The sequence below is a fragment of the Desmodus rotundus genome, unplaced genomic scaffold (assembly GCF_022682495.2).
Source record: "Desmodus rotundus isolate HL8 unplaced genomic scaffold, HLdesRot8A.1 manual_scaffold_186, whole genome shotgun sequence".
NCBI classification, from domain to species: domain Eukaryota; kingdom Metazoa; phylum Chordata; class Mammalia; order Chiroptera; family Phyllostomidae; genus Desmodus; species Desmodus rotundus.
In genome coordinates this window covers 79,043-106,932 of record NW_026527243.1, presented here as the reverse complement: position 1 = coordinate 106,932, position 27,890 = coordinate 79,043, and the positions used below count along the sequence as shown (strand labels likewise).

The window sequence follows — 27,890 nt, the reverse complement described above, 5'->3', positions numbered from 1 at the left end:
CCCCGTCAGAGCTTCAGTTGGCTATGTTGGTAGAAGTGTGTTGCATTTTCTGTCAGAGGGAGTATTCTTTTTCTTCTTACAATTTGAATTTGTCAGAATGACTTGTATAACGTGAGGCTCGCTCCAAGTCTGGTTTCCTGAGTGGCTGCTGGCCTGGCCTTTGCTGTGTTTGGGACACAGACCTCTGTCCTCACGCAGGGAAGTGCCAACCGTAGCGATTACGTGAGATGCAGGGAGTGGGAGTGCTGGGACGCTGCGGGGAACCTCAGGGACTAGCCGTGCCTCAAGGATGAAGCAACCAGGCCAGGGTGTCCACCCCTGGGTGCACATGGTTGGCTCTGTCACAGTGCCAACAGCACCAGTGTGGCCTATAATTGCCCTCCTGCTCCCACCCCAACCTCCTTTCTAGAGAAGGAGTTATGTTTTAGGGTATAACACAATTAGCTCTTTTCTGAGGAAGTCTGTCACTGGAACTTCTGATTCTCGTGACTTATCCCTTTCTAAAAGCGACATTTGCGGAGGGGACATTTGCACTGGTGACAGCAGAGGAAATGGGTGATGTCAGGGAAACTGTGGGCGATATTAGGAGATGTGTGACATCGGGGCACGGGGGTGTTTCTGTCCTGGCCGCTGTGGTCAGGCGCTCGGTGGGATGGAAGCTTGTGCCCCAGCCCCTACCCCTCTGAGCTGGGTAGTGAGGACTTGTTCCTCAGGGTACCTGGGACAGAGCCCAGCACTCCTGCAGAGGTCAGTGACACCATTGTACAAGAGCACCCCGAGGTCTTTGTGGGGGCCCATGTGTGAATCCCTGAGAGCAACTGCCCTCCTGTGCTGTGTGTTCAGAGATGGGTTCTGTTTCTGGGCAGGTGGTCCTTGTTTCCTTTCATTTGCTCTTTGCCTTGCGGGTCCTGTCCTTTTGGTCCTGTCCCTCGTAGCAATAGTGGAGGGACTAGCTGGACATTGGAGCTGGTTTCCCATGGTGGCAGTCTGGTCTGGGAAGTGGGTGACTGCCCAGTTTTTGAACGTGACATAATCAACTATTGGTCATACTGTCTTTTTTCCTTATTTAAATTAGAACCTGAAGCAAGACTGTGAGACCGAGAGAGATTTATGCCTAGAAAGCCTACGCAAAGAGTTATCTGCAAAGCATCAGTCAGAATTGGAGAGTTTGCAAAGCCAGTTTAAGAAAGAATTGGCAGAACAGAAAGCTGAGCTGGAGAAGATTTTTCAAGCCAAAAATCAGGCAGAATGTGAGTATCTAATTAAGATGAACAGGTCTGAAAGGGACCAAATTATCCCGTGTAATTCTGGAATACCAACACCCTGTATGTGCTAGATTTGTGGTTGAATATGAACTGCCTGTGTGTTCAAATGCCAGATAACAGTGCATTTGACACCCCTGGGTGACAGAGGTTCAGGGCCATCGTGGGACAGTCAGCCCAGGGCTCTCCCCTTGTTGACCACAGGCCTCTCAAGTTCCCTAAACCTTCCTGAAACTTGTGTTTCAGAGAGAGTTTTTGCATGTTCCATTATTACGTTGCCACCAAAACAGTAACGTTGGGATTGTTCACTTTTTATGCTTGTTGCCTGTTACTCAACACCTACCTGTCAGAGCAGCCATCTGTTGGTTGGCTGGCCTACACCCCTCCTTCCCTCCTGAGAACAGCAGGGGTGCTGAGAAGGGGCCTGAAAGGAGCCTGGGCCTCAGGTGGGAGGTGGTGCTCTCAGTGCCGTCAGTACCACCAAGCTGTGCTTGTTATTTGTTGCCGAGGAAGAAGACTGTGCTGCTGTAAACTGAGCACGGTCCATGCTCTTCAGTGTCCCTCCAGACTATGCAGGCTCAGCATGAAGCCACCGTGACGAGGCTCCAGGAAGACTTGCAGTCCGAGCGCTGCCGGCATGCTGAGGACCTGGACCTGAGGGTCAGAGAGAAGGAAAGAGAAAGGCAGCTGGAGGTGAGCAACTGTTCACTCAATTACTTATAAGATTTTAGGTTGAGGTCATTTCACATTCTGTTATTTGCTTAAATTTAAGTGTTACTTTAGGACGATTGTTAGATTTGCTGGAGCTGGTGGATGAAGTGCGGGTACAGAATCTGAAAGGTTGACTTAAATTATGTTCGATCTTAGATGCAGAGAATTCACGTTCTTTACAAGTGCCCTGAGATGTTTATAGATTCCAGGTATTAGGGGTGGAGGGCCTCGTGCTCTGACTATAATTCCATTAAAAAAAATTCTCGGAAGAGTTAAACAGAAACATTTCTATTGCTTATGTGTTCAAAACTCGTTTCCAGTGAAACACTGCGTATCAGAATGGGGCCATGTGGCCAGATCTGCTGAGACCTGGAGTGCTTCTGTCACCAAACGCACAAATCAATCAAGGCCCCAAGTGTCGGTTCAAGAAATGAAAAAGAAAGCAAACCAGGGATGGAGGCAGTCACGGCCTCCACATGGGTTTACAGATGAGGAGGGGCGTTGCCAAGCCCAGGGGAGCCTGTGTCCAGCCCCTGCTGCTCTTGCTCCCTCTCCCACCACCTCTCCTCCAGAGTGAGGCCATGACAACCCAGCAGAGCCTGGGCTAGGCTGCCACACTTCACCTCCCTGATGAGAAAGAGACAATAGAGGGGCACCTTCTGTTTTGTGCCCTGGAGGAAAAAAGGCTCTGGCAGCCTCGGGGCCAGTGCTGCCTTCTGTCCAGCTGACTGGCCATGCTGCCCCGAGCCCCCATGTGGGTAGGTGGGTTGGAGTTGCTCTCCACTGTCAGTGCTCTCTCTCTCTCTCTCTCTCTCTCTCTCTCTCTCTCAGGGTGGCTGGCATGCAGCATGAGCTCCATGTGCCAGCTCTGTTCACCCCTGAAAGAAGCTGCTCCCCAGGAAGGTTGACCAAGAAATTCCGAGAAAATCCAAATATACTTCTTGGGATAAGGGAGGGCTGTGATCTCATATGAGAAGGAAAGGGCCATGAGGCAGAACCTGTTAGAGTCAACAACCGGGGGACCTCTTGGGAGACTGAGCTGTGTGGTCGGTGCCAGCTGGTAGTTGGAGAGAGCCAGTGTACCCACCTCATGGGCCCCACTCCACCCTACCGCCGTTGGCCCTCCTCTGACTACTTAGAACAACAGAGAAAGTTCTTGTCCTTGATCAGTGAGAAGTCATTGTCTCTGCAGGGAACAAGGCCAAGGGCGTGAGCAGGGTGATCTATGAAAGAAATACCAGGCGCTGGTAGGACTGAGGTCGGGAAATGACACCTTTAAACAGGACGAGTGGCAGTTTTTCTCTGGTGCCCTTCTTGCTGGTGTTCTCTTGGCTGGATGTGTGGGATTTGAGCTTTTACTGCAGGTGCTTTCTCGTGCCTGTCAGTTGCAGGGCTCGGTTTTGGGTGATGTCTCACTGTCACTTTCCTTTTCTAGTTGGAGAACCTTCAAGCATCTTACGAAGAGCTGAAGGCTCAGTCGCAAGAGGAAGTCAGGCGCCTATGGTCCCAGCTTGAGTCCATGAAAACCGACAGACAGGAGCTGAATGGTGAGGAGCTTCATGTTGAGGATTCAGAGACTCAAAAGCTGAAGCGCTGTGTGTGTGTGTGTGTGTGTGTGTGTGTGTTTTAATCCTCACCCAAGGACATGCTCATTGATTTTAGAGAGAGAGAGAACATTGATATGAGAAACATGATTGTTTGCTTCCCATGACACGCCCCTACCGGGGATCAAACTGCAACTGAGGTCTGTGCCCTGACCAGGGATCAAACTGCAAACTTTTGGTGAGTGGGATGACGTTCCAACCAACTGACCCACTCAGCCAGGGCTGAAGCTGTGTGTGTGTGTGTATGTAAATCCTCACCCGAGGACTTTTTTTCATTGCTTTTAGAGAGAAAAGAAGATGAAGAAGGGGGAGAGGGAGGGGGAGGAGGAGAGACAGAAAATTATCAATGTGAAAGAGAAACACTGATTGGTTGCCTCTAACCTTTCAGTGTATGGGATGGTGCTCCAACAAACTGAGTCACACTGGCCAGGGCAAAGCTGTGTGTTTTTAACTGGAACCCCATATGAAGGTGTAACAGGTGTAGAGAGTGCAAAAAGTGATTTGTGAACTTTCTGAAGACGGGTGCACGTGGTTTCAGGTGGTGTTTGCTTGTTGTTGGGGAGCCCTGGTTTTATGCTAAGCAAGCTAACAGCTGTCGAATTGTGTCTGCTTGCACTGATGTCAGTATCTGTTGAATGTGCATGCTTCTGCCTAAAAGCTGCAGCTCTGTGCTCTAGAACCTCGGTTCTCAGCTGACACCTGGGGTGGCAGATGTGCCTTCCATGTGGTGCCAATGAGTTCACTTGGGGCAGACTCTGGTGTTGCCCCAGTCTCTGGTGTTGGTGGGTGACTACCGAGTCTCCAGGCCCCGCAACTGTGGCCACCTTTATTGAAGGCAGCTCACCTGTGTCCCCTCCCGGGACCATGTCAGAGCAGCCTCTGTTCCCTGGTGGCACCTTCACTTGGAGGAAGTCAGGAGACTGGGGGGGTGGGAGGAGTGGAGAGGCACAGACCTGTGCTCTTTTGCTGCTGATCTCCACACAGTCTTTTAAACCTAGTGATTGCCCTTACTGAATAAGTGCTCTTGGGAACAAAGACCAGAGTCAGCAGAAGGGACTAGAAACAGCAGTCTGCTGCATGGCGGTGACTAAGGCTGCGTCTCTGCTGCCCCTCACCATGTCAGCCCATCACTCAGTCTTTTGGGTCCATGTGTCACTGATGGAAGCCACAGATGGCGCTCATGGACTTTCCTGTGCCTGACTTCATGCATGCTTGCACACACACATATTCCAGCTCTAGCACGTTTGCTGGAAATCTTCATCCTTGCGTGCAAGGACCCTCACAGGGAACTCTGCTTCGAAACATTATTTGAAGACTAGTTATTGACCAGCTGGCAGCCTTCTCTTGATCAAAACAATGATGGTGACGTGTTCTCTTCTGGTCTCTGTTACTCTTGCTGTTAACAAAGTATTTACAGACTTGGTGACTTAAGATCTATACTTGGTCGCTTACAGGTTTGGGTCAGAAGTCTCAGGTGGCATGGCTTGGCTTTCTGCCCAATGTCACCCACAGCTGCAATTCAGTTGTTGGACTGTCCCTCCACCTGGCTCACATGGGTATGGCAGAATCCAGTCCCTGTGGTTGTAGGACAGGTTCTGTGTCGTTGCTGGCTACCAGCCGACTGCTCTCAGCTCCCAGAGGTTGTGCATATTCCTTCTCTGCATGGACCCACTGTGTTCAGAGCCCAGCAGCACATGGGGTGCTTCTCACACGTTCAGTTTCTTTGGCTTCTCCCTCTATCCTGAGGATGCTGAGGTGGTTGATCATCTCCCTGTAGAGCCCCCCGTGTCACGTGGCATAAGCCACAGTCACAGGTTCTGGGATTGGGGCCTTTAGAATCTGGTTTCCTGCACCATGCTCCAGGACCTTCAGTATTTCCTGATTTTTCCTCAGTGTTTCTGTCTAAGGTGATTGTGTAATTTCATCCTGTTAAAGACTTGCGTGAGCAGCTCCTGGCTCGAGCTTCTCACGTGGAAGAATTAGAACACCTGCAGCGAGACTTTGAGCAGCGGCAGCAACGGGAGAAAACTGAGCACGAGTCTGAACTGGAGCAGCTGCGGCTTTACTTTGAAAAGAAGTTGAGGGATGCTGAAAAAAACTACCAGGAAGACCTGACTCTCTTACAGCAGCGGCTGCAGGAGGTGAGGGAGGACTCTGTCCTGGAGTCTGCGGAAATGAGGTATGTACAGCAGTTTTTGTCCTGAATGTGTATTTGAAATATGGGAACCTTGAGCTGAACTGAAATCTAGGTTTTTGGTTTGGTTTTTTTGAGCTTATCCTCAGAAACCAAAATATAATAAACATGTGTGTGTAATGAAAGTTGATTACAGCCCTGACCTTCGTACACCTAAGAGGCATTGTCTCTCCCAAGGAAACGGCACAAGCATTTATTTCTCTGACAATCTAGTTTTAATATTTCAATAGCTTTACCTTCTTTTGTTCTCCCATCCTTGTACAATTAAGCTATTTTTTAATTTTTTAATTGAATTTATTGGGATGGAATTGGTTAATAAAAGTATATAAGTTTCAGGTGTACATATCATACATCACCTGTATATTGGTTGTATTGCATGTTCACCAACCTTGAAATCTAGTTTTGCTTTTGATTTCATGCCCGTGGAGACGAATAGCCAGGTTTCCTAGAAACACATTTTTTTGTTTGGACTTGGAACAAGAGGGCATTAGAGCTGGGAGCTGAGTCTGAATCTCACAGCAGGCTGCTGGTGATGTGCGGCAAGTGGGGTGGGCACAGGCAGCTGGGGCCCGAGTTAGCCCGAAGTCTCCACTGCTACGACAGCAACTGTGGTCTCTGTCACAGACAAGGTTCAGTCGGCCGCGGTGTCTTGTTCTCGACACATGTAGATCGCAACGCTGGTCGTACCCTAGGGTTCAGATGTGAAAATGCCACGTGTGAGGTTTTCACGACGTGTTTTTTCTCTTAGTTCATCCAGCGCAGCGTTAGAAGAGACGTCTGAAAACGAAAGAAGAGACCACCTTGATCAGCTCAGCTTCCAGCTAGAGCAGGATGAGGTGACGGTCCAGTTCTGTTTTATCGACGTGTAGTTGACGTGTAGTATTGTATTGACCCGTGGTGGACAGCGTAACGGTTTAGTATTTGTCTGTACTGTGGAACGACCCTGCAGTAAGTCTAGTTAATATCCATCACCATGCAGCCACAGTATTTCTTTTCTTGTGAGGACTTTTAAGATTTCCTCTCAGCAACTTTGCACACAAGTCTCCATGCTGTACCTTACATCCCAGGACTGACTTACACCTGGAATTCAGTGCCTTTTGCCCCACCTCATCTATTTCTCCCACCCACTCCCTCTGGCACCTACCTATCTGTTCTTTGTATCCATGGGCTCAGTTGATTCCTTTTCCAGATTCCACATATAAGTGAGATCCTATTTTATTTGTCTTTCTCTCTCTGACTAATTTTACTTAGCACAATAGTCTCCAGGTCCATCCAAGCTGTCACAAATGGCAAGATTTGATTCTCTTCTATGGCTGATTAGTATAAACATTCACACACAGTCTTTGTCCATTCAACTGTTGATGGCAACTTAGGTTGCTTCCGTATCTTGGCTATTGAAGAAAATGCTGTAATAAACTTAGAGGTGTACATCTTTTCAAATTAGTGCTTGTATTTTCTTGGATAAATACCCAGAAGTGGAATTTCTGGGTCATAGGCAGTTTCATTTTGAATTTTTTGAGGAAACTCTATACTGTTTTTCATAGTGACTTCACCAATCTTCATTCCCACCAACATTGCACAAGGATTCTCTTTTCTCCACATCCTTGCCAGGACTTGTCGTTTGTTGATTTATTAATGATGGACATTCTGACAGATGTGAGGTGATATCTCACTGTTGTTTTAATTTGCATTTCTCTGATGATTCAAGAGGTTGTGCATCTTTTCATGTGTCTATTAGATATTTGTGTGTCCTCTTTCGAGAAGCATCTATTCAGGTCCTCTGCCCATTTTTTAATTGGATTGTTTGTGTGGGGTTTTTTTGTTTTTGCTGTTAAGTTGTATGAGCCAATTTTTAACCTTGAAAAGGGTTGTATTTTAATCTTTAACTGAGAAGTGGTCTGTTTTTTGTGGTATAAAATCTGAATTTTTGTCCTTTTCACAAATGTCATCTGTGACATGTCATGTAGAGGAAGGCTTGCTTTGTATCTCGTGGATGAATTGCTCTGGTACCTTGTATGGGGGAGAACCCCCCCAAAACTGGAATTATCTTCTAGAGGGCAGGCCCCTGGTAGTACAGGTTTCCCCTGCTAGGTGAGTGTTCTAGGAACCCATCTGTATCAGAACCAGCAGGCATTGTGAGAGGCTGTGTTTGGCCACAGTGGATTTTTTTTTTGAAGACTGTTAACACGTTCGCCCATCATGATGGGTGATTTACGAGTGCATCTGCCCACACAGTGCTGAGGGTTCAGTAGTTTTTAACCAGAACCGGCATGACGCCTGTGCCTCACTTTCCTATTCACCCCTATACTTTCCCTGGATGAAAACCGTCCTCAAAGGGAAACATTTTGCCGATGTGGAAGAGGTGAAACAAAAACAGCAGAAGCACTAAAAGCTTTAGCATCAAAACTGACAAGTTCACAAATTGTTTTAAGCTGTGGAAAAAAGTCTTGATAGGTATATTGCATCAAATGGAGAGTAATTTGAAGGTGACTAAAGCTTAAACACGTACGAATAAATACACAATTTTTTATAAATAAATTCTGGGGGTTTTTGGGTCCCCATTCATATTGCATTGTGGTCTGTTTGTGTGTTTGTTTACAACAAATGTGATTGGATTCAAGGGCATAAATTGGAACCAGATGACCCGGAGAACTGCTGTCCTTTCCTTGGTACTGCCAGGCTGTCGTCCCCCCGTCTCAGGGTGCAGCTTCCCGTGTCTCCATGCACTCCCCACACTTCTGACAATTACAGAATGTTGAGTTGTGTCTTTTGCTTTAAATTGTATGTTGAGCATCATTTATTCACTTCTGTGTTCTTCCTGGAGTTACCTCCATGGTATTTGCTTCTGCCATTTTAACCTGTGAGGCTGACACTGTCCAAATAGGACTTTCTGCAATGATGGGAACATGCCAGTTGGGACAGAGAGGCTCACTTGGCTGTGAGCACCTGAGTGTGGCTGTGACTGAGGAGCTGAGGTTTCCTTGTATGGATGGTGACCGCTTGAAGTGCCAGTAGCCCCTGGGTCTGGTGGCCGCTGTCAGGTGGCAGTGCTCACAGGTGGCAGAGCCCCAATAGTGCAGTGCAGACATGCTCTGCAGCGTGTGAGCGCTGGCTTTAGTCTCTGTGTCTGCTATTCTTGGTTTTTTAGGTTGTCTCAGTCGGCTCTAACGGCCATAACAACAGATGTGTATCACCTCACGGTCCTGGAGGGCAGAGGTCTGAGATCAAAATGTGGGCAAGGCTGGTTTATTAATGATGTTAAACTTTTTATTTTACTTCTTTACTGACCTTACAACTTACTTTTGCTGTTGTGTCTTTTGCACCTTTCCCCTGTGCTTTGGATGTCCTCACCCTGCTGGTCCCTGGACATGACCACTTTCACATGGCTGCCAGTGGGCCCAGGGTTTGGAGTTCTGAGTCCTTCACACCACCCTCAACTCTTTGTCCCCATTCTCAGCATAGCAGTGTTTTCCTGCATTTTCACTTTTCATCCATCTGGAGCTTAGCTCTTGTCTGGCAGCAGATGTAGGCTCTAAGTTCTTTTTTATTTTCCAAATGGTGAGTCACTTTCAGGCCTGACTTGTTGAATTTGTCCTTCCAATTTGGAATGTGGTCCTTTTGCGTGCTCAGATGTCACGGGGGCAAGAACCATGAAATTTAGGTTGACGTAACTCCTCTGTGATTTTTTTTTTATCCTCACCCAAGGACATGCTTACTGATTTTAGAGAGGAGGGAGAGGAACAGGGAGAGGAACATCAATAGGTTTCCTCCTGTATGTGCTCTGATCGGGGACTAAACCTGCAACCTAGGCATGTGCCTGCGGCCTTTTCATTTGTAGGATGATGCTCCAACCAACTGAGGCACACCAGCCAGGGCTCTTCTATGATTTTTTGAGGAAATTGAACTTCCTAGTTGCATTGTGAGGGGAACGGGAAGTGTTAAAGCATTGAGCCTGCCGCCTTGCTTGCCTGTCTGCTTTCTTTTCCTCCATAAGGACACTCGGCCAGGCCCTATTATCAGGCCTGCTCACAGCAGCTACCAGAGACCCTGCCCCTGGGATCTCTCAAGCAGGCCCAGCGTTGACTCTGGTTGGGAAAGTGCAAGGCAGGGAGAATGGAGGAGGAAGTGAGGAGGCTCAGGAGTAAGTGGTGCAGAAGCCTGGGAGCCCACAGCAGAGCAGTGCCCATTGGACTGAGGCCCTGGCTCATGGGGCCTGTGAAGGACGGAAGGGAGTGGGCGGAGGAGGCCTGACCCTGGGAAGGGGAAGTAAGGGCAGGGGCACAGTGGGCAGGGTTTGCCTGATGTCCATGTGGCTGGGGCTCTGTGTTGGCCCTGTGAGCACAGTGTAGCATGAGGACTCACCGACTGTGGGCCCCGTGCTTTAGCAGAGCCTGCACTCCTAGGGGCACAGCCAGCTGATTCCCTCTGGATGTGACAAGTAGCATAAGAAGACGAAGTGAGCCTGCATCACTCATGGGGCATACCTGGGAGGTGGTGACTAGGCCCTGAGGCAGAGGCTCAATGAAACATTTCCTCTGTGTGACTTCTCCAAAGGAGGACCTGTGTTTGCACACACAGTTAGAAGAAAGCTCCAGGTGCCAAGTGGCAGCGCAGCAGGAGGCAGACCTTGCAGGGACCCAAGTGGTGGCACAGCACGTGGGGCTCTCGGAAGAGCCCGGCCCAGGTGGGTACACCTCAGTGGCCCAAGTGTAATTTGTGGAAGGTTGGGAGCCTCCACTGTGATCGACTCTGCCTGAGTCATCTGGGTGTGCTGTCCCTCTTCTATGCAGTGCTGGTGCTGGGGGTTGGCTCGGGTTGTCCCCACACAGGGGTCCTGGACTCGAGGGGTGGAGCAGGGCCCTGCAGTATCAGGAGAGAGCCTGACTGTGCAGTAGCATGAGGGGTAATGGGAGGCTGGGATGGCCAGGTGGTGGCAGATGAAGGAGCTGTGGTCATCCAGGTGCTGCAGATGGGGACAGGTGGTGGCCTTGCTGCAGAGGAGAGTGGACATAAAGCCAGACAGAGTCCAGAAGAGGGTGGGACAGCCCTGGGTGTGGGTGCCATTGTATTCCACGTGTTGCTGAGGAGGTAAGGCAGATTCCCACACGAGGGTATGGCGGGAGTCAGGTTCCATGCTGGGCGCTCTGGCACAAGTGTTTGTCTTGGCCCAGTTCCCTCAGCTAGAGGGGGCACAACCCTGACAGCTGAGGTCACGCTGCACTTGGTGTTTACTCCTCACAGTTCTTCCTGCATAAGCGGTGCTTTCATGGCCATTGTGCAGCACATTACAGTCCCTGGGCTTGACGGGTGCAACTGATTAGAGTCACCTGCTACCCGAACTGAAGGAGCAGAGTGGGCGACTGGGACAGGGTTTGTGTAGGGACGGCACTGAGTGTGGTTCTGTGCATTGACTGCTGGGCTGCCAGTCGTGCCCACTCCGACCCTGGTGCACACGTGGGTTTTCCAAATCTGAATGTCTGTGGTCAGAGGCATCTGAATGAAAGTGTCCGGTCCTTGTGTGTGGGTGTCCTTGTGGGCCATGCCTGACTGTACTTCCCGTGTCCTCCCTCACAGAGCTCACTCGCGTGCACCTTCGGGATGCACAGGACCTGGCCGTGGAGTTAGAGACCGAAGTGGCCACGACAGTCTTCGGTTTGGAAACTGAGCATAAGGTTAAACTCTCACTGTTTGAGATGGAGCTCCAGGAAGAAATCAATCTTTTAAAAATAGCAAACCAGAATTTACACGAGAAGCTGCAGCAGGAAATCCGCCTGAAAGAGGGCTTGGAGAAAGTGAGTCGTGAGTCCTTGTGGCGAGGCACCGCTGCCACTCCCCTTGTGACCTTGTGGTGGGAGTAGGTGGCCTGGGCCAAGAGGGTGGGTAGGATGTCAGGTGGCACACGTGCATGGCCCAGAGTGGGTTCGGTCAGTGTCTCCCTCAGTTGGAATGAGCCTGCTTCCCAGGTGAGGCCAGAGCTTTGCTTCCTGTTGCTCCTTCCACCTGTCTCCAGGGGCTGGGGGAGTGGCTGGGTGTCTCCAGAGGACACAGGAAGGGGTTGGAGCCATGGCTACCTTCAGACCTTGTCCTGATCCCCAGGCTTTTCCTCCAGTGGGCCATGCAGCTTCGCAGCGCTCATGGGACCCTGAGTGACAGGCTTGCTGCTATGCTGCTGTGCACGCTGACAAACACAAAAATGGAGACCCACTGAATTACTGACGGGCCTCTTTATACAGCAGCACAGTTTTATCGCTGTGTAGGAATAATAGAATTAAGGTGACTGGAACTTTTTTTAAAGTATTTATTTATTTATTTATTTTTAGAGAGAGAGTAAAGGAGGGAGAAAGAGGGAGAGAAACATCAAACAGTTGCCTCTCACACCCACCCCTACTGGGATGGAACCCACAACCCAGGCATGTGCCCTTGACCAGGAATCAAACCAGTGACCTTTGGCTTTGCAGGATGATGCCCAACCAACTGAGCCACGCTGGTCAGGGCCGAAACTTTCAAGGTTTTCCCACATGTTTTGACTCCACCACATTTCCTGTGTCATTCTGGCCTTCTGCTCTCAGCCCAGGTTCTTCTCTGTGAAGGCTCCTTTGGGTTTTCATTCTCCAACAAAACAGAGTGTTCATAGGAAGCTATTAGTACCTGCAAGTTCGATGACATGCAACTCTCTAAATTAAGGCATTGGTGAGGATGTGGAGCAAAACAGAGGCAAGGATAGAGCTCTGTGGGAGCTGAGCCAGCTGCCTGTGGGCCGAGGCCGTCAGACGTGGCTCCTCAGGCACTCTACCCTGAGGGACAGGCTTTCCGCGTGTCTTTTGATTTTTACATGTGTGTTTATAGGTAAATATAAACATATTACAGGTGTGTGTATGTGTGTATATTTACCTATACCCAGGTAAATATGTGTGTATGTATTTATTTCCTGGACTGTTGTGTCAATTATTGAGAGAGGTGGTATGGAATTATCTGTTTCTCCCTTTAATTCTGTCCAGTTTTGCTTTTAAGTGTTTTGAAGCTCTGTTATTACACACACATATGGTGGCTTCCTAAAAAATGTACCCTTTGTCATTAATGGAATATCCACTTTCTCTCCTGGTCAAAACCTACTTCATCTTTTAATAATATTGTCACTCCAACCTTCTTCTGCATTTTGTTTGCATGCTGTGTACCTTTTTTTTTCATTTTCTTTTTTTTTTTAATTAAAAAAATATATTTATTTATTTTTAGAGAAAGGGGAAGGGAGGGAGAAAGAGAGGGAGAGAGATCAATGTGTGGTTGCCTCTCGTGTGCCCCACACTGGGGACCTGGCCTGCAGCCCAGGCATGTGCCCTGACTGGGAATCAAACTGGTGACCCCCTGGTTCATAGGCCAGCACTCAATCCACTGAGCTGTACCAGCCAGGGCTCCATTTTACTTGTAATCTATTGAAAAAAACTACCCGAACTAAGTATCCAACCCCACAGGTTAAGAGCTGAGTCCCACAAGACAACCCTTCCTCCAGAAGCTAGTCACAAGTGTTGGGTCCCCAAGTACACACGCTTCTGTCTGACTTGGCTACAAAGTCAGAACGTTCTCATCGTCTCCACTCCCCTTCAGGTTTAGTAATTTCTAGAGCAGCTCCCAGAACTCAGGGAAACAGTTACTTATTGTCACCAGTTTATTACAAAAGATTCAAACAAGAACAACCAGAAGGAGATGAGGCACAGGGCAAAATGGGGGTAGCGTGCAGCTTTTGTGCCAGCACCTATGTGGTCACTAGCCCAGAGGCTCTTCCTGACCTCTTTGATTGAGGGATGTTGTGGAGGTTCTATTACACAGGCATGATTGGTTACATTGCTGGCCTTGGGTAATTGAAATCAATCTCCAGGCGTTTCCTCTCCCTGTAGGTCAGAGTGGGGCTAGAAGGTCCAGTTCTCCAGTCACAGCAATGTCTTTCTGGAGACCATCCCCCATCCCAAAGCTATGTAGGGCTCCCAGCCACCATTCTTCTCATTGGTGTGCAAGATCCTCTTAGCACTCTGCACAGATGCCAAGGGTTTTAGCATCTGTGTCAGCAGTAGGGGATAAAGCCACATATTTATTGCTCACTGTATTACACATATGGACAGCATGCAGTTGGGTATTTTTAAAAATCCATTCTGATGAACCCTACCTTTTAATCGGAGTGCGTAGTCTGTTACTTTTTCATGTTACTGATATGGGTGGACTGAGGTCTGCCATTTTGTTGAGTTTCTACAGGGTCTGTCTGATTTTCCTGTGTCTGTTTTCTTCCTCTGCCTTTTGGATTTTTTGAATACTTTTTAGAGTTAATTTTAATGTATTTGTTGATGTCTGAGTTGTGTCCCTTGCATTACTTTTTTTTTCTTTTAATGTAGTTTATTGATTATGCTGTTACAGTTGTCCAATTTTTTTTCTCCCCTTATTCCCCTTTGCCCTGTACCCCGCCTCCCTCCAGCATTCCCCTGCCTTAGTTCATGTCCATGGGTTGTACATACAAGTTCTTTGGCTTCTCCATTTCCCACACTATTCTTAACCTCTCCCTGTCTATTTTGTACCTACCAATTATGCTTCTTATTCCCTGTACCTTTTCCCTCATTCTCTTCCCTCCCTCCACTGATAACCCTCCCTGTGCTCTCCATTTCTGTGACTGTTCCTCTTCCACTTGTTTGCTTAGTTTGTTTTTGTTTTTATTTTTTTTAGGCTCAGTTGTTGATAGTTGTGAGCTTGTTGTCATTTTACTGTTCATATTTTTGATCTTTTTCTTAGATAAGTCCCTTTAACATTTCATATAATAAGGGCTTGGTGATGATGAACTCCTTTAACTTGACCTTATCTGGGAAGCACTTTATCTTCCCTTCCATTCTAAATGAAAGCTTTGCTGAATAGAGTAATCTTGGATGTAGGTCCTTGCCTTTCATGACTTTGAATACTTCTTTCCAGCCCCTTCTTGCCTATAAGGTTTCTTTTGAGAAATCACCTGATAGGCAGGGGTGTCCTACCTTTTGGTGTCTCTGTGCCACACTGGAGGAAGAGTTGTCTTGGGCCACACAGTAAATACATTGCCACAAGTAATCCCCCCAAAATTTCATAATGTTTTAAGAAAATGTGTGGTCTTGTGTCGGACTGCATTCACAGCCATCCTGGGCTGCATGCAGCCCACAGGCTGCAGGTTGGACACCTCCGGTAAGGGTTAGAATAGACGTTTGTAACTTTTCAGGCTTCTCAGAGTTCACATTACACCATTTCACATACAGCATAAGCAGTTATAATTGTGTAGGTGTGTTTACTATCTCCCCTGTGTCATTTATACTCTAATTTCCATGTGTATTAAACCTACCAGTATTGTAAATTCTGCAGTATGTTTCGCTTTGAAGAGTCATACATACTTGAAAGAAATTAAGGATAAATAGTCTTCCATTTACCATTCACAGTGCTCTTCATTTCTCCCTGGAGATCGGAGTTTGCAGCTGGTAGATCCTTTCAGCCTGAAGAATTGCCATTAGCCTTTCTTGTTGTGCAGGTCTTCACTTGTTTTTTCTTACCTGAAAAGTCTTAATTTCATCTTCATTCTTAAAGATGATGCATACAGAAGTCTGAGTTGACTGGTTTTTGTTGAGGATGTTGAGGACTTGAGGATGTTGTTCCTTGTGACCTTGTGTCTGATGAGAAGTCAGTCGTTGTTCTAATCAGCACTTCCCTGAATGTCACATGTCATTTTATTTTTGACTCCTTCAAAGATTTTTCTCTTTGTTTCCTTCTCGGTCATTCTAGTACGAATGATTAGACTAGGCTTGATTTTCTTTGACATTTTTTCTCTGATGACAGTCTGAAAATTAGTACATAAAATTAACTGGGAATATTTGAGAAAAGGAAACAGGGATCCTAAAAAGAAAATTAGTTACCTTAAAAAAAAGTTATACCACCCAGTCAGTGCACATGCCTGGGTTGCAGACCAGTCCCCCATTGGGGTGTGAACCAATCAGTGTTTCTCTTACACGTCAGTGTTTTTCTGTCTTTCTCCCTCCATTCCCCTCTCTAAAAAATAAATAAAATCTTAAAAAAAAAAAAACCCTTATAGTAGATTGACCTCGTATTTTCTTATTTAATGATGATATTATTGAAATGATGGTCTTTTAATTTTAATAATGGGAAATTCTGTACATTTATGTCTTTCCCCAAATTTGGGAAATTGTCATCAAGTGTTTTCTTTAGTTTTTTATCTCTGCTCCCTTATTTTCTTTCCTTTTAGAACTCCATTAACATGAATGCTGTATCTTTTGGTGAGGTTCTGTTCATGTCATTTTTTCTAATCTTTTCCCTTTCCTGTTGGTTAAATTCTTTTCATCTTCAAGTTAGTGACTCTTGTCATCTCTAATCTGCTTTTAAGTCCATCTGTTGAATAAAATTTTAGATAGTGTGTTTTTCAATTCTAGACTTTTCATTTTGTTGTTTTTAATAGTTTGTTTTCTTTGCCACAATTTTCTGTTCTTTTATTCATTGTGAGCATATTTTCCTTTATGTTTATAAATGCAGTCATGATAGCTGTTTTAAAACCTTTTTGCTAATTTCAATATTTGTGTTATCTTGGGGTTGTTCTCCATTGATTGTATTTTCTCCTTAGCATGGGTCATATTTCCTCTTTATTTTGTATATTAACTATTTTTGGATCGGATCTTGGACATTGTGGAGACTCTGGGTTCTATTACGTTCCTCTGAAGAGTAATGATTTAAGTTTCAGTAGGCAGTGAACCTGGCTAGAGTCAGACTTCACACTCCATCTTGTCTGTGCAGACTGAAGTGTGCTGTTCAGTTCTCTCAGTCTTCGCCGGCCTGCCCTGGGAGTCTGCCCACACACACGTTGGTCAGGCACGAGCCTGCTTAGGGTTTGGTTTTCTCTGGATTTTGCAGCTCTTCTTCTCTGGGTCTGTCCTAATGCACTTTCCTCTCTCACTTTCCAGTCCCTCTGCTCAGACAAGTCAGATGGTGGGATTCCTGTGAGCACAGCACAGATGGTCAGTCACTTAGTGCCATTTCTTTTGGATACTCTCTAGGCCTTTGAGTAGTTTTTTGTATTTTATCCAGAGTTTAGAGGTGTTATCTCTGGGAAGGTTGGTCTGATTAGAACTTCTGAGCCATCACCAGGGACAGGGCCCTGAACTTTATTTTTTAATAACCTTTAAGAGGGAGTTGAGGTCAGTCTTAAATACCTGTTTAGGTTTTGTTTAGTTTTTGGTTATGTTCAGTAGTTTGTTGACCTATTTTCTTTCCCCTTTTTTTGAAAGCCAGGATATTTGCCTACCTTCAGCTTTCTGACTCATTCTCTATTTGACAAGATACCTTTAAAAATAGTAGTTTTAGCTCACCAACCCCTTGCTCAGGTTCCTGTATATCTTGGAATATAAACTGTGCGATTCCAGATACTTGCCCCCAGGACACTGTCTGCTGCTCTCATCTCCCTCCGACTTTTTATCTACTTGCTCTGTTGGAGCCATTGGCCTCTTCCTAGACAGAAGACCCATGACATGTCAGATTTTCCCCTGTGGCTGGTCTTGGTGCAACAGAGAAGGCCTCCAGCCCGTCTTTGTGTTCAGTTCAATTACTCCAGACATAAAGAGAAGTTGGTTCCATGTGCCAGGATGTGGACACCTTTTACTTAAACAAATAGTTTTAAGTTTGTTCATTTCAGGTTCCTTCTGTTCCCATCAACACAAGAAGCAGTCTTGTTGCTGTGCTCAGCATAATGCCTATATGTCATGGAAGCTTCTTTGTTTTCAGAGATGGATTTGGTTTTTTGCTGCCAATAACCTTTTCCTTTAATTTCTTCCCTCTTAAATACAATTGTTATCTACAGGTGAAACATAATTTAGTTGAAGATCACCAGGAAGAACTGAGGAAAGCTAAGGATCAGATTCAGCTAATGAAACAAGAACTTAAAGAAAGAGAAGCAGAGTGGAAAGGTACAAGTGAAGCCCTAAAGAGAGAAGCTGAAGAAAAGTTAACCCTCATGCTCCTTGACCTGAGAGAACAGGCTGAATTGGAAAAACAGTCAATAATAAACAAGTTTGAGCTCCGAGAAATCGAAATGAAGCAACTGCAGGATAAGCAGGCGGCCCAGATCTTGGATCTGGAGGGGTCCCTGATGGAGCAGCAGGGCCGCCTGCAGCAGCTGGAACTGGGCCTCACTGGGGACGAGTCTCTGCACTGCGCCCAGGAGCCAAGCAGTGGTCTGGCTCCCAGGGACCAGGACTGCGAGCATGCTGCACTTCGTTTGGAGGAGGACTGTGCCCCTCAGCTGATGCAGGCCCAGAACAGGTGGGTGACATTTTTTAATCAGTTTGTTAGAATGGAGCTGTCTGCCAGGTCCCCACGTGAGGTCTGACCCCGGACACCTGGCAGAGGGTGGGAGGCAGATCTCCTGAGAAGACATGCTGTGGGCTCTCAGTGACATCCTGAATCTTGGACACTTGTTTTTTACTCTAAAATGAGGACGGGACACGTCGCTCTGAAACAAGACGTGCTGGCAGAAGCGACATCCAAATCTTTCTGGTAGAGTTTAATGGGTGCTAGTGCGCATGCATCTTTCATGTCATTTTGTTCTTTGTTTGCATGTTTTAAAATTTCAGTTGCATAACTCTAGACCTCATTTATTATAAGGACATGCAGTTTATCCACATGAGCTTTCTGTGTTTTTTAAACATATTTTTGAAAGTAAACATTTTTACTAAAATATATATATCTAGAGGTTTTAAATAAATTTAAAATGTGATTTGATTCTTCTCTGTTGGTGCCCACTGTTTCTGCAAACCTGGCCTGTCATGGCTGGGGTTTCTGTGAGTGTTGGGTTTGGTGGACATGCTCTTGGTTCTGCTTCTCGTGTGTCAGCTCCTCGCCAGCCTCACGAGGGAGGTGCAAGAGCTTCTGCTCTGGACTTCAGTTCGATCCCGATGCACTACCTGGGCATGAAACCTGAGTGCTCTCCCTGCGTGGTAAAGGTTAAATGGGGTTAATCCGTGGAAACACCTTTACAGAATCTGGTAGACAGCAATGTAAAACCAGTCACAGCTTTTGTTGTTTCTGTGAACTCACCAAACCGCGTCACTTCTGTAATCAGCACGGGTAGAGGTTCCAGGCTCCTCCCCATTCCTGGTGGGATTCTGGGCAGTTTAATGAGAAGGCGTCTTCTTGCCTCTGCTTTTACCAGCCAGTGCCTCCCATGGCTCTTTTAATTCACGTCCCTGAGTTCACAACCTAAGAGTGTTTCTGAGGTCTTGGAATGCTCTCTGTGGCCCTGTGGGCTCCTATGAGTGGTTCTGCTGCCCCTTCCCTGTGGAGATCCTTCTCTCATGGGTAACAGTCATGCCTGCTTCACCGTGGGCCTGTTGGGAGTGTGCATGTGGCTTCTTGCTATGGATCCTGTGTCCTCCACTTCGGGCTCTTCCAAGGACACCTGGGCTCTGGCCTCTGAATCCTCCGGCTTCATGTGGCCCCTTCACTGCACTAACTCGTGGTGGTGCTCTCAGGCCATTTGTGGCAGAGGGAGAAGGAGTAAGGACAGTCAGACCCATGAATAACGACCTTGTTGATAAGAAGTATTTCCTGCAGGAATTGTGAAGAGGTTGCTGTTCTTATGACTGCATGTTTTGCTGTCTGTTCATTTTGCATGTCGTCTCAGATTTTTAGAACAACGTAAGGAAATCACAGAGAAATTCACTACAGAACAAGATGCCCTCCTGCGGGAAGCCCAGGAGAAGCACGCCAATGAGCTCCAGCTCCTTCATGAGAGACACCAGCAGCACGTTCTGTCCCTAACAACCGAGCTTGAGGCCAAGCACCAGGCCAAGGTTGAAGAATTGAAGGCTGTGTTCCAGAAGGAGCAGTGGGCTCTTTCAGAAGCTCATGTGGCTGAACTACAGGCAAAACACGCTGCCGAAGTCTGTGCTCTGGAGACAAGACATTTGTCACACCTGGATTCTGTGGAGTCGTGTTACCTGTCTGAAATCCAGACCCTCCAGGATGAGCACAGGCAAGCCCTGGAGCTGTTGCAAGGGGACCTTGAGGAACAACTACAGAAAAAGGACTCTTCGCACCAAGTCATTTTGACTCAGGAATTAAAGAAACTTCAGCGGAAACACGACGAAGAGCTTGAGTCCGCAAAGGGCAACTGGAGAACCGAACTAAGCACCCAACACACCGAGGGCTTGAGGGCCCTGGCTGCCAAGCTCCGTGAGGCTCACCAGGTGAGGATGGGGCCCTGGCCCTCAGGACAGTTCTCTTCCCATTGCCTGCGTGATGCACTGCACACTTGGGGGTCCCTGAGTGTGCACCTAAAGAGTGTGTCTGCATCTGTGCAAGCCCGTGTCAGCATGTGTCTGTGTGTCTCACACTGCCCCAGTCAGTGGTAACTTCGGTTTCCTCATGAGGTAGATCTAGAATGGTGAGATTTTTAAAAATTTTTACTTACTGATTTGAGAGAGAGAGAAACAGAGTTGTTGTTCCATTTATGCATTCATTGATTGATTCTTTTATGTGTCCTGACTGGGGATTGAACCTGCAACCTTGGTGTGTTGGGATGACACTCTTAATAACTGAGGAACCCGGCCAGGGCTAGAACGGTGAGTTTTAAGGGTTTGTTTGATCACACGATCACAGACTCCTGGAGAAGGCTTGGCTCTCCTACCCTCGGGAAGTGCACATTTGATCTCACCAGGTCAGAGTGCTCCTCTTGGCTGTACTGGCCCTTGCTGTGAGCCCGGAACTTGAGGGCCTCAGCAGCTTGGTTTTCCTGTTGTGCGTATGTAGCCTCAGTTCTCCTCTGTGGGTGCTTCATGAAATTAAACCCTCTGTCATGTGTCAAAACAGCGAGTTTAAGTTTGGTATGAATGGGAATTTCTAGAGAAGGCCCAGGTACTCTGGACTGGTGCCCACCTTTGTCACCTGCACGCTTCTAGCACCTGTGTCTCATGAATAGGACTTACGTATTTGGCCTAAAACTATACAGTCACTGGGTTTTTATCTCCTCATACTGGATGGGGCTGTTATGCCTAGTTTGTGGGCCAGGTAGGCATGTCAGGCCCCCAGGGGCAGACTGTGTCAGGTACTGCCCCTTGCAGGATGGGACGTGTACCTTTGGTCCTAGGGAATGAGGGTGCTGAAATGGGACATTGGGGTGCAGTGCACTGTGGACTTTCTTGGCAGGAGGAGTTGGCTGCAGCTTTGCTTAATCAGAGGCACCTGCTGGAGGAGGAGAAGACCATGGCCCTGGACAAGGTGCGTGCTGAGGTCCTGCACCTGGAGCAGCAGCACCAAGCAGCCCTGCAGGAGCTTGGCAACATACATACGGCTGAGATGCAGAGGCAGCAGGCAGAGCAGCAGGTACTGCAGGAGAGGGCCATGTAGTAAGTTGCTCCAAGTGTGCAGATTGGCCCCTTCTTGGGCAGCAGAGACTTCAGGGACCACCAGGGAGTGGACTCTGGCCCCCATGGGGTGCCAGACCTCCTGGGGCTTCTCATCAGACCACCCCCATTGCATGTAGACATATATAGAGAATTGGTGAAGTCTGTGGGGCTCGGGGCTGGGCGGGCCTTGGGCCTACAAAGAGGACCTGGAGCCTGTGTGAGGAGCCTGGCCATCAGCCCCCCAATAGTCTCTTTTCTACACAGTGGTCCCTGCCCTGTGCACCCTATGATGCACCTTAAAACCTCAGGGCCTGTCGTCTGGACTGGGGGCATGGTTCCCCACAAACTCCCACCACACATGTCCTCTGACCCTATCTCCTGTCCTTCACCTCTTCTCATGGCCACATGCTGCCCCGCTGTTTCTGTGACATACCGGATGTACTTTGCTCTGAATGTTTCCTTGTCCCTTGCATGGAAACTTGTGCTCTCTCCTCATTTAATCATGTCGCCCTCTAAATGAGCCTTTCCGTAACTGACTGATGTGGCCCTCAGGCCCTCCCCTCTGGACCCCCCAGCACTGTTTCCTGGCAGTGTGTGGTGTGGTTGTTGTGCTCGTTCTGTCTATTCTCTGCTCTATTCGCTGTTGTGACTTGGGGTCCAGAGCAGCGCCCAGATGGAGATCTCCCTGGGAGCTTGCCAAGAGGGGCTTTGATGCAGGGGGCCAGATCCTGCTCTTCCCACAAACCTCCTGCTGTGCAGTTGTTGCTGTGGTGCAGGTGGCCCCGCCACACCCTGTTAGGATCTTGGGGGTCAGTGGGGAGTAAGGATGCCAGGACCTGCCCGGGTGCACCTGGAGGGTAGGGCCTTGCCCCTATCTGGCAGGCAGCAGCAAAGCATCTGTTCTCAAGGCCATTTGGTGGCAGGATGGAAGAGGAGTGGAGGCAACTGTTTAGTCTAGGCAAGAGTTGACCCTGACCCTTGGGAAGCATAGGGATGGAAGGGTATATAGGGGCAGTGCTCAGGGGCTGGGGGCTCAGGGGTTTCCTGATGGCTCACAGGGTCTGTGGAAACAAGGCTGACAGTGGCCCTGAGGGCGGGGGCATGGGGAAGCTGTGGCGTCAGGGGTGACAGGAATGTCGTTGGTCTAGATTTGGGGGAGGCAGCAGTGGCTGAGGTGGAGGTGTCCACACTGCAAGCAGGTGGAGGGTGGTGTAGGGTGGGCAGCCTTGGTTGCGTCAGACTTGTGTCCACACAGAATACATTTGCTATGGCAGGTGCTCTTAGGAATCGGCACAGACTGGTTCTTTTTCAGATTTTTGAACTTCATATGTCAGAGTGTGTGTGTGTGTGTGTTTATATGCAGTATATCAAGTTACACATTCGTCCTCATGATGATGTCTAACAAAGCAAGTGGAAAGGAACTCTTTCGAGAACGTGAGGTTGCCATGGAGGGTTTTGGAGGCTGGTACCCAGCCAGGTCCTCATGACCTGCTGTGGGGCTCGTGTCCTTAGTTCCCTTTGAATATATGCAGGATATTCGACCAGCAGGGTACTTCCTGTGTGCTCCTTGTCCCTGCCATAGTGCATGCACACACGTGCCTACCCAAGTAATTTTGCATGTTATCCTCGCAGGCTTGCCGAACCCTTGGAGTCCATCTGAGAGCAGTGGCTGGACACCACAAGGCTCTTCCCGAGGTTTAGGTTTGAAATACTTGTGTCCCCTGTATCTTTTGGTCTTTTTCTTGGTGTGAGAGAATAAGAATCTATGTACATAGCGCTTCGTAAATACTTGGTATTTTGTGTGATGCCTATGTACAAATTTATCAAGATTGTAAATTTCCACCCTGGCCAGTGTCTTGGTTCATTAGTGTCATCTCACACACCAAAATTCTGCAGGTTCTGTTCCTGGTCAGGGCGCATACCTAGGTTGTAGGCTCATTCCCAGGGCAGGGTGCATACGGAAGGCAGCCAATGGATATTTCTCTCTCACATCCATGTTTCTGCATCTCTCTCTCTCCCCCTTTTCTAAAATCAATGGGCATATCCTCGAGTGAGGATTAAACAAGAAAGATTGCACATTTTCCTAAGTACTGTTGTTTCTACAGAGCTTTTTAAAAAGGGTGTGCTGGCCCTGGCCGGTGTGGCTGAGTTGGTTGGAGCGTCATCCTGTACACCAAAAGGTCACGGGTTCAATTTCCAGTCAGGGCACATGCCTGGATTGCAGGTTTGGTCCCTGGTTGGGGCAAATACAAGAGGCAACTGATTTATGCTTCTCTCTTGCATCCATGTTTCGCTCACTTTCTCTCTTCTTCTCTTCTCTCTCTAAAATCAATATGTGTGTCCTCAGGAGAGGATTCAAAAAAAGAAAAGAAAAGGGCGTGCTGATGTCTGGCTTGTAACCATCAAACGAGGCCCTGGCATTCGCCTGGGTTTCCTGGGTTTTAGCAGTGTCGACTGACTTCTTAAACCGTGTCTTCACGTGCAAGTTACCAGATGAGAATCAGAGGAGATTACAAAAATTAAGGGAAGCCTAAAAATGAGATTCATCCCTCTTTGTTTGATTGAAAAGTTTGGGAGTAGGCATTTTTCTTGACATTTGCTCCTTGGACTCTTAAGTTGTCCTGAGTCAGGCCACTTGGTGAGTTTCCCATGTTCGAAGGGAGGAGAGGACACAGGAGGGACCACGAGCAGAAAGCTGTGCCCTCAAGGCAGCTTAGAGAAGCACACTGTGAGACTCCAGCTGAGAGCCACAGCTTGTGGGCCACTGACGGGTGGCCTTGCACAAGTCTTCTCTCCACAGTGTTCTTCTACTCACACTGTATCCCCTCAGCCTTCTCAGTCCTCCTAGTGTCCCTTTGGCATCCAGTCTGCACTCTCAGTGTCCCCTTAGCTCACTCAAGTCCCCTCAATGTCCCTTTAGCCCTCTCAGTGTCCCCCAGCCCCTTGAGTTGCTGTCCTGAGGGGCCATCACAGAGGGTCAGGTGGCATCCAGGAAGCTGCTTCACTAAAGGGAGAACGAGTGGAGGTTGTGAGATGGACAAGCCATCGATCTGTCAGCACCTTCACTGTTCAGTCGCTCCGGTGGATGGCCCATGACGGTGGGGTGCTGGCAGGTTCCATGAGCTCCTATGTAAGGTGGACACTCTTCCCCACTTGTCCCAGGGGCTGGAACCCACCTGTGTGGCACCCCCTGCAGCCCCACTGCGTAACTGTGGTTTGCAGATCAGGCTCCAGGGACAGTGTCTGGGAGGGTTGGCACCCTGAGGGTGGACGGCTGTCCCCTTCTCCTGAGGCCTGCGGACATGCTGACAGTGTCTCAGTCTCTATCGCTTCCCTTTTCATGGTGCTCACCTGCCAACAGCCTCCCGCTGAGGAGTGTGACCTGCCGCTGATGCCGTCCTACCCATTTTATCTCTGTAACGTGAAGAGCCTTGCACATTTTGGAGCAGTGTCATTTATGTTCTTTGCTTAACAGATTTTACTTGTGTTGACTCTTGTCTGGTGCTCCCAGGGCTTTGGGGGAGTATTTTTACAGTTGTGGTACCAGTTCAACGATGTTCTCTCTACTCTGCTACTAAGGTTGTGAGTGCTGGATATTCTGGAAGTGAGTGACCTTTCTGACTAGCTGATTTCACAAAAAAACAGTGGTGCTGCCCTGGCTGGTGTGGCTCAGTGGACTGAGTGCCGGCCTGCGAACCAAAGGGTCATCGGTTCCTTTCCCAGTCAGGGCACATGCCTGGGATGCGGGCCAGGTCCCCAGTGGGGGCCCCGTGTGAGAGGCGACCACACATTGTTTTTTCTCTCCCTCTCTGTCCCTCCCCTCCCGTCTCTCTAAAAATAAATAAGTAAATTCTTTTTTCTTAAAAAAAGGAAGAGAAAACAGGGTGCTTATGGGGGCCGTGGGACGTGCTGCTCCTGCGCCTATTTTATTTTAACCTTTTACTGGAGAAAATTTCAGCACACTCAGAAATAGAGCAGTTTGGTAGGACTTGGCTACCCAGTGGAGTGCATGGCAATCACAGTGCATCAGCACCCCCACCCCAGTTATTTAAGCAAATTCCGGGGTCGTGTGTTTTCAGTGTCTAAAAGGTAAGGTCTTTTTCTCCCCGATGTAACATAACCATGATCTGTTCTTACCTAAACAATTAGGTTGGTTCTTAATTTCATCCCATGTCCGGCCTGCTTTGCAGTCTCTTCCTCTGGTGGTTCACATCAGCACCACACAGGGTCCCATTTGCACTGGGTCTGTTTTTATTGCTCCCTGGGGTGACAGCTGAGATTTTCCCTTACTCCCTGTAAACATGGGTCCAGTCCATGACTTGGTGTGAACACTTGTAGGTGGTGGCCTGTACCTCCTGTGGTCTTCCCTCAGGCTCACCGCAAACAGATGTCACGTAAAGCCTTGCTGGGCATTTCTTGGGATGCCAGGATCGTTGTCCCCAAAATAGCAGGGACATGCTGTTCTTCCTCTGTGAGCAGGTTTAATGTGGGTCACAAATATCTTTGCACCTGTTAGAAAAGCAGTGTCACTTATCAGAAGAGTTATTTAACATGTGCGTGTGAGATCACTGGGTCGCTCTCCAGGCTCCCTCCCTTGGGCGTGTGGTGGGGAGAAGAGTGCTCCGACCAGAGTAAGCTCGGTCGCCCTTTCTCAGAGGTGTGCCTCCGCGAAGGACTCTGCCTTGGGGGGTTCCACCGTGCAGGGTCTGGAGTGGAAGGAAACCATAGTGTGACCAGCACCGAGTGCTCAAGGCAGTTTCATCTGTTCTTGGTAAAAACAAAGAAACTGAACATCTATTTGTATGACAAGTTTTGAAAACTTTAAGAGAACCTGTGGTCAGTTTAGATAGAGTTTGAATGTCTCTAATTCATTATCATTTGAATTTATTTTTATTACTATGTTGGTGTTCTTTGTGCAGTACTACTTTTTTTTTCCCCCTCTGGGCATATCTATTGTGTTTTCTTAATGATTTTATATATATATATGCTATATACATATGAGACATATTTTATATATATGACATATATGTGTGACATACATGACATTTCCCCTATGATTCTGTGGGTTTTTAGAAAAACCTAAGAATAACTTATAATAAACATCTTCCTCTTGTTTTGGCCTTACCTAGAATATGGCAGATTAAACAGAATTTCACTCAAGTCTGGAACTGGAAACAATTGTCTATAAAAGGGGTCTGATGGGTGATCCCGTGGGTCAGACCTTCTTTGATCCTGTCCAGCCATGTCGGGGGTGAGGCTGGCCTAAAGACCTGCTCTTTTGCCCAATGTCCAATGCCATCCTGGGGTACTGGGCCTTCGAGGTGGCTCATTGGGTGCTGCCTGCAGCCTTTCCTCAGTGTGCCTTGGCCACCCTCCCTCACCCTCAAAACAGCCTCCCTGGGCTCCTGCATGTCTCCCGTGGATGTTCCGCCACAGGACACTGCCACACCTGCTCTTGGCCTCCGTCATGGGCACTTACTTCTGCAAGGATTTTGCTCCAGGCCTGGGGGCGCCCTGGGCAGGACAGGCCCACAGTGTCCCCATTGCTCCTCACAGGAGGATAGTTGGAACAGGTGCTCAGAGTTCGCTGCTCGTCTGCTGATTTGTGCGGTCTTGTTAGACTATGCGTGTCTGTCAATTGCCGTAAAGCTCTCCTGAGACAAGGTGAAGGTGAAAAATGAGTGACGTGCTTAGCTTCCAGCTGCCCTTAGGAACTGCTGCTCCGCGTTGGGGGCAGACGAGGAAGGCGCTTGACATCATCGGGGGTTGGTTCTTTGGTTTTTTGTCTTTCCCAGCCAGGGATCCATGAAGACCCTAACCTCAAACAGAAGGCTGCCCTTCTTTGTTTTTATATATTAGGCTTCTATGAAAAATTCTTTGCCTCAAGAACATGATCTGTGGCTCAGAGGAGTTTCCCAAGAACCACGAATGTAGTCCTTGCCTCTTAACCAGAGCATTTGGTGGGTGGCAGTGAGCACACAAGTTTGCTGTCGGGACCGCTCACTGAAGGTGCCGAGGGAAGCGCCCCAGTGTCCGTGCCAGAGCTCTGGGGCACAGAGAGCTGACCTGCTGTGACTCAGTTTTCAGCTTGACTGTGGATCATGATCTGGCATGTCCTGGGGAAGTTGGCCTTTTCTTGGGAATTTATGTTTTCTTACGCTTTCCAGTGTCCCTCAGAGAGGGTGAAAATATCTCAGGTGAGGTCTCTTTGGGGAAAGGGATTGTGGCTCCTGTCCTTTGGCCGTGGCCGTGTGATCTGTGGGGCCTGCTGGTGCTGGCCCTTTGTTCTCCTGTTCACTGGTATCCATGGTCAAACCCAGTTACTCTCGGGACTGCAGTGTCCTTCCTAGCTGTGCGTGACCTGTTGTGTGGTGTGAAGGAGACAATAAAGCACTTTGCAGACTTGGCAGTTTCATGACTCAGAAATTGTGTTTCAGTCCTCTTTGAAGGATTGGAATTAACTCTGTTTCAGGAGAAAACATTTATAAAAATGGTCTGTGTTAATTCACAAATGGTATAATTTTAGTGTTTTGCCGTGCAGGGCCTGTTTTCTGAACATTGTCGTTGAGGCAGGAACCCAGAGCCGACAAACGGGGCTCACAGGTTTTTGTGAGCCATAACCTGACTTCTCTGTGTGTCATCGCCGTGAAAATTTGTGGAGTAGGGTGATCTCCAGAGTTGACACATGTCCACTTGTAAGGTCCGAGCTCGGTGTCGA

At 48.1% G+C, this 27,890-nt stretch overlaps 1 protein-coding gene across 9 annotated transcripts in view; it reads left to right on the top strand.

The window, feature by feature from the left end:
• Positions 1-27,890, top strand: part of PCNT (pericentrin) — a 112,723-nt gene that overhangs the window by 19,779 nt on the left and 65,054 nt on the right. For 5 of the 9 annotated variants that reach the window (XR_008426059.2, XM_024562568.4, XM_045196741.3 and 2 more), the window contains exons 7-16: positions 1,076-1,250; positions 1,819-1,955; positions 3,409-3,520; positions 5,513-5,756; positions 6,520-6,607; positions 10,326-10,455; positions 11,346-11,563; positions 17,629-18,089; positions 19,450-20,014; positions 20,973-21,149. Coding sequence is in view for 8 of the 9 variants with exons in the window: in XM_024562568.4 (XP_024418336.2) it covers positions 1,076-1,250; positions 1,819-1,955; positions 3,409-3,520; positions 5,513-5,756; positions 6,520-6,607; positions 10,326-10,455; positions 11,346-11,563; positions 17,629-18,089; positions 19,450-20,014; positions 20,973-21,149 (2,307 nt within the window). In the remaining variant the exon portion in view is untranslated. The remainder of the gene's footprint in view (positions 1-1,075; positions 1,251-1,818; positions 1,956-3,408; positions 3,521-5,512; positions 5,757-6,519; positions 6,608-10,325; positions 10,456-11,345; positions 11,564-17,628; positions 18,090-19,449; positions 20,015-20,972; positions 21,150-27,890) is intronic. The other 4 variants (XM_045196772.3, XM_045196771.3, XM_045196753.3 and 1 more) reach the window with 2 other exon arrangements.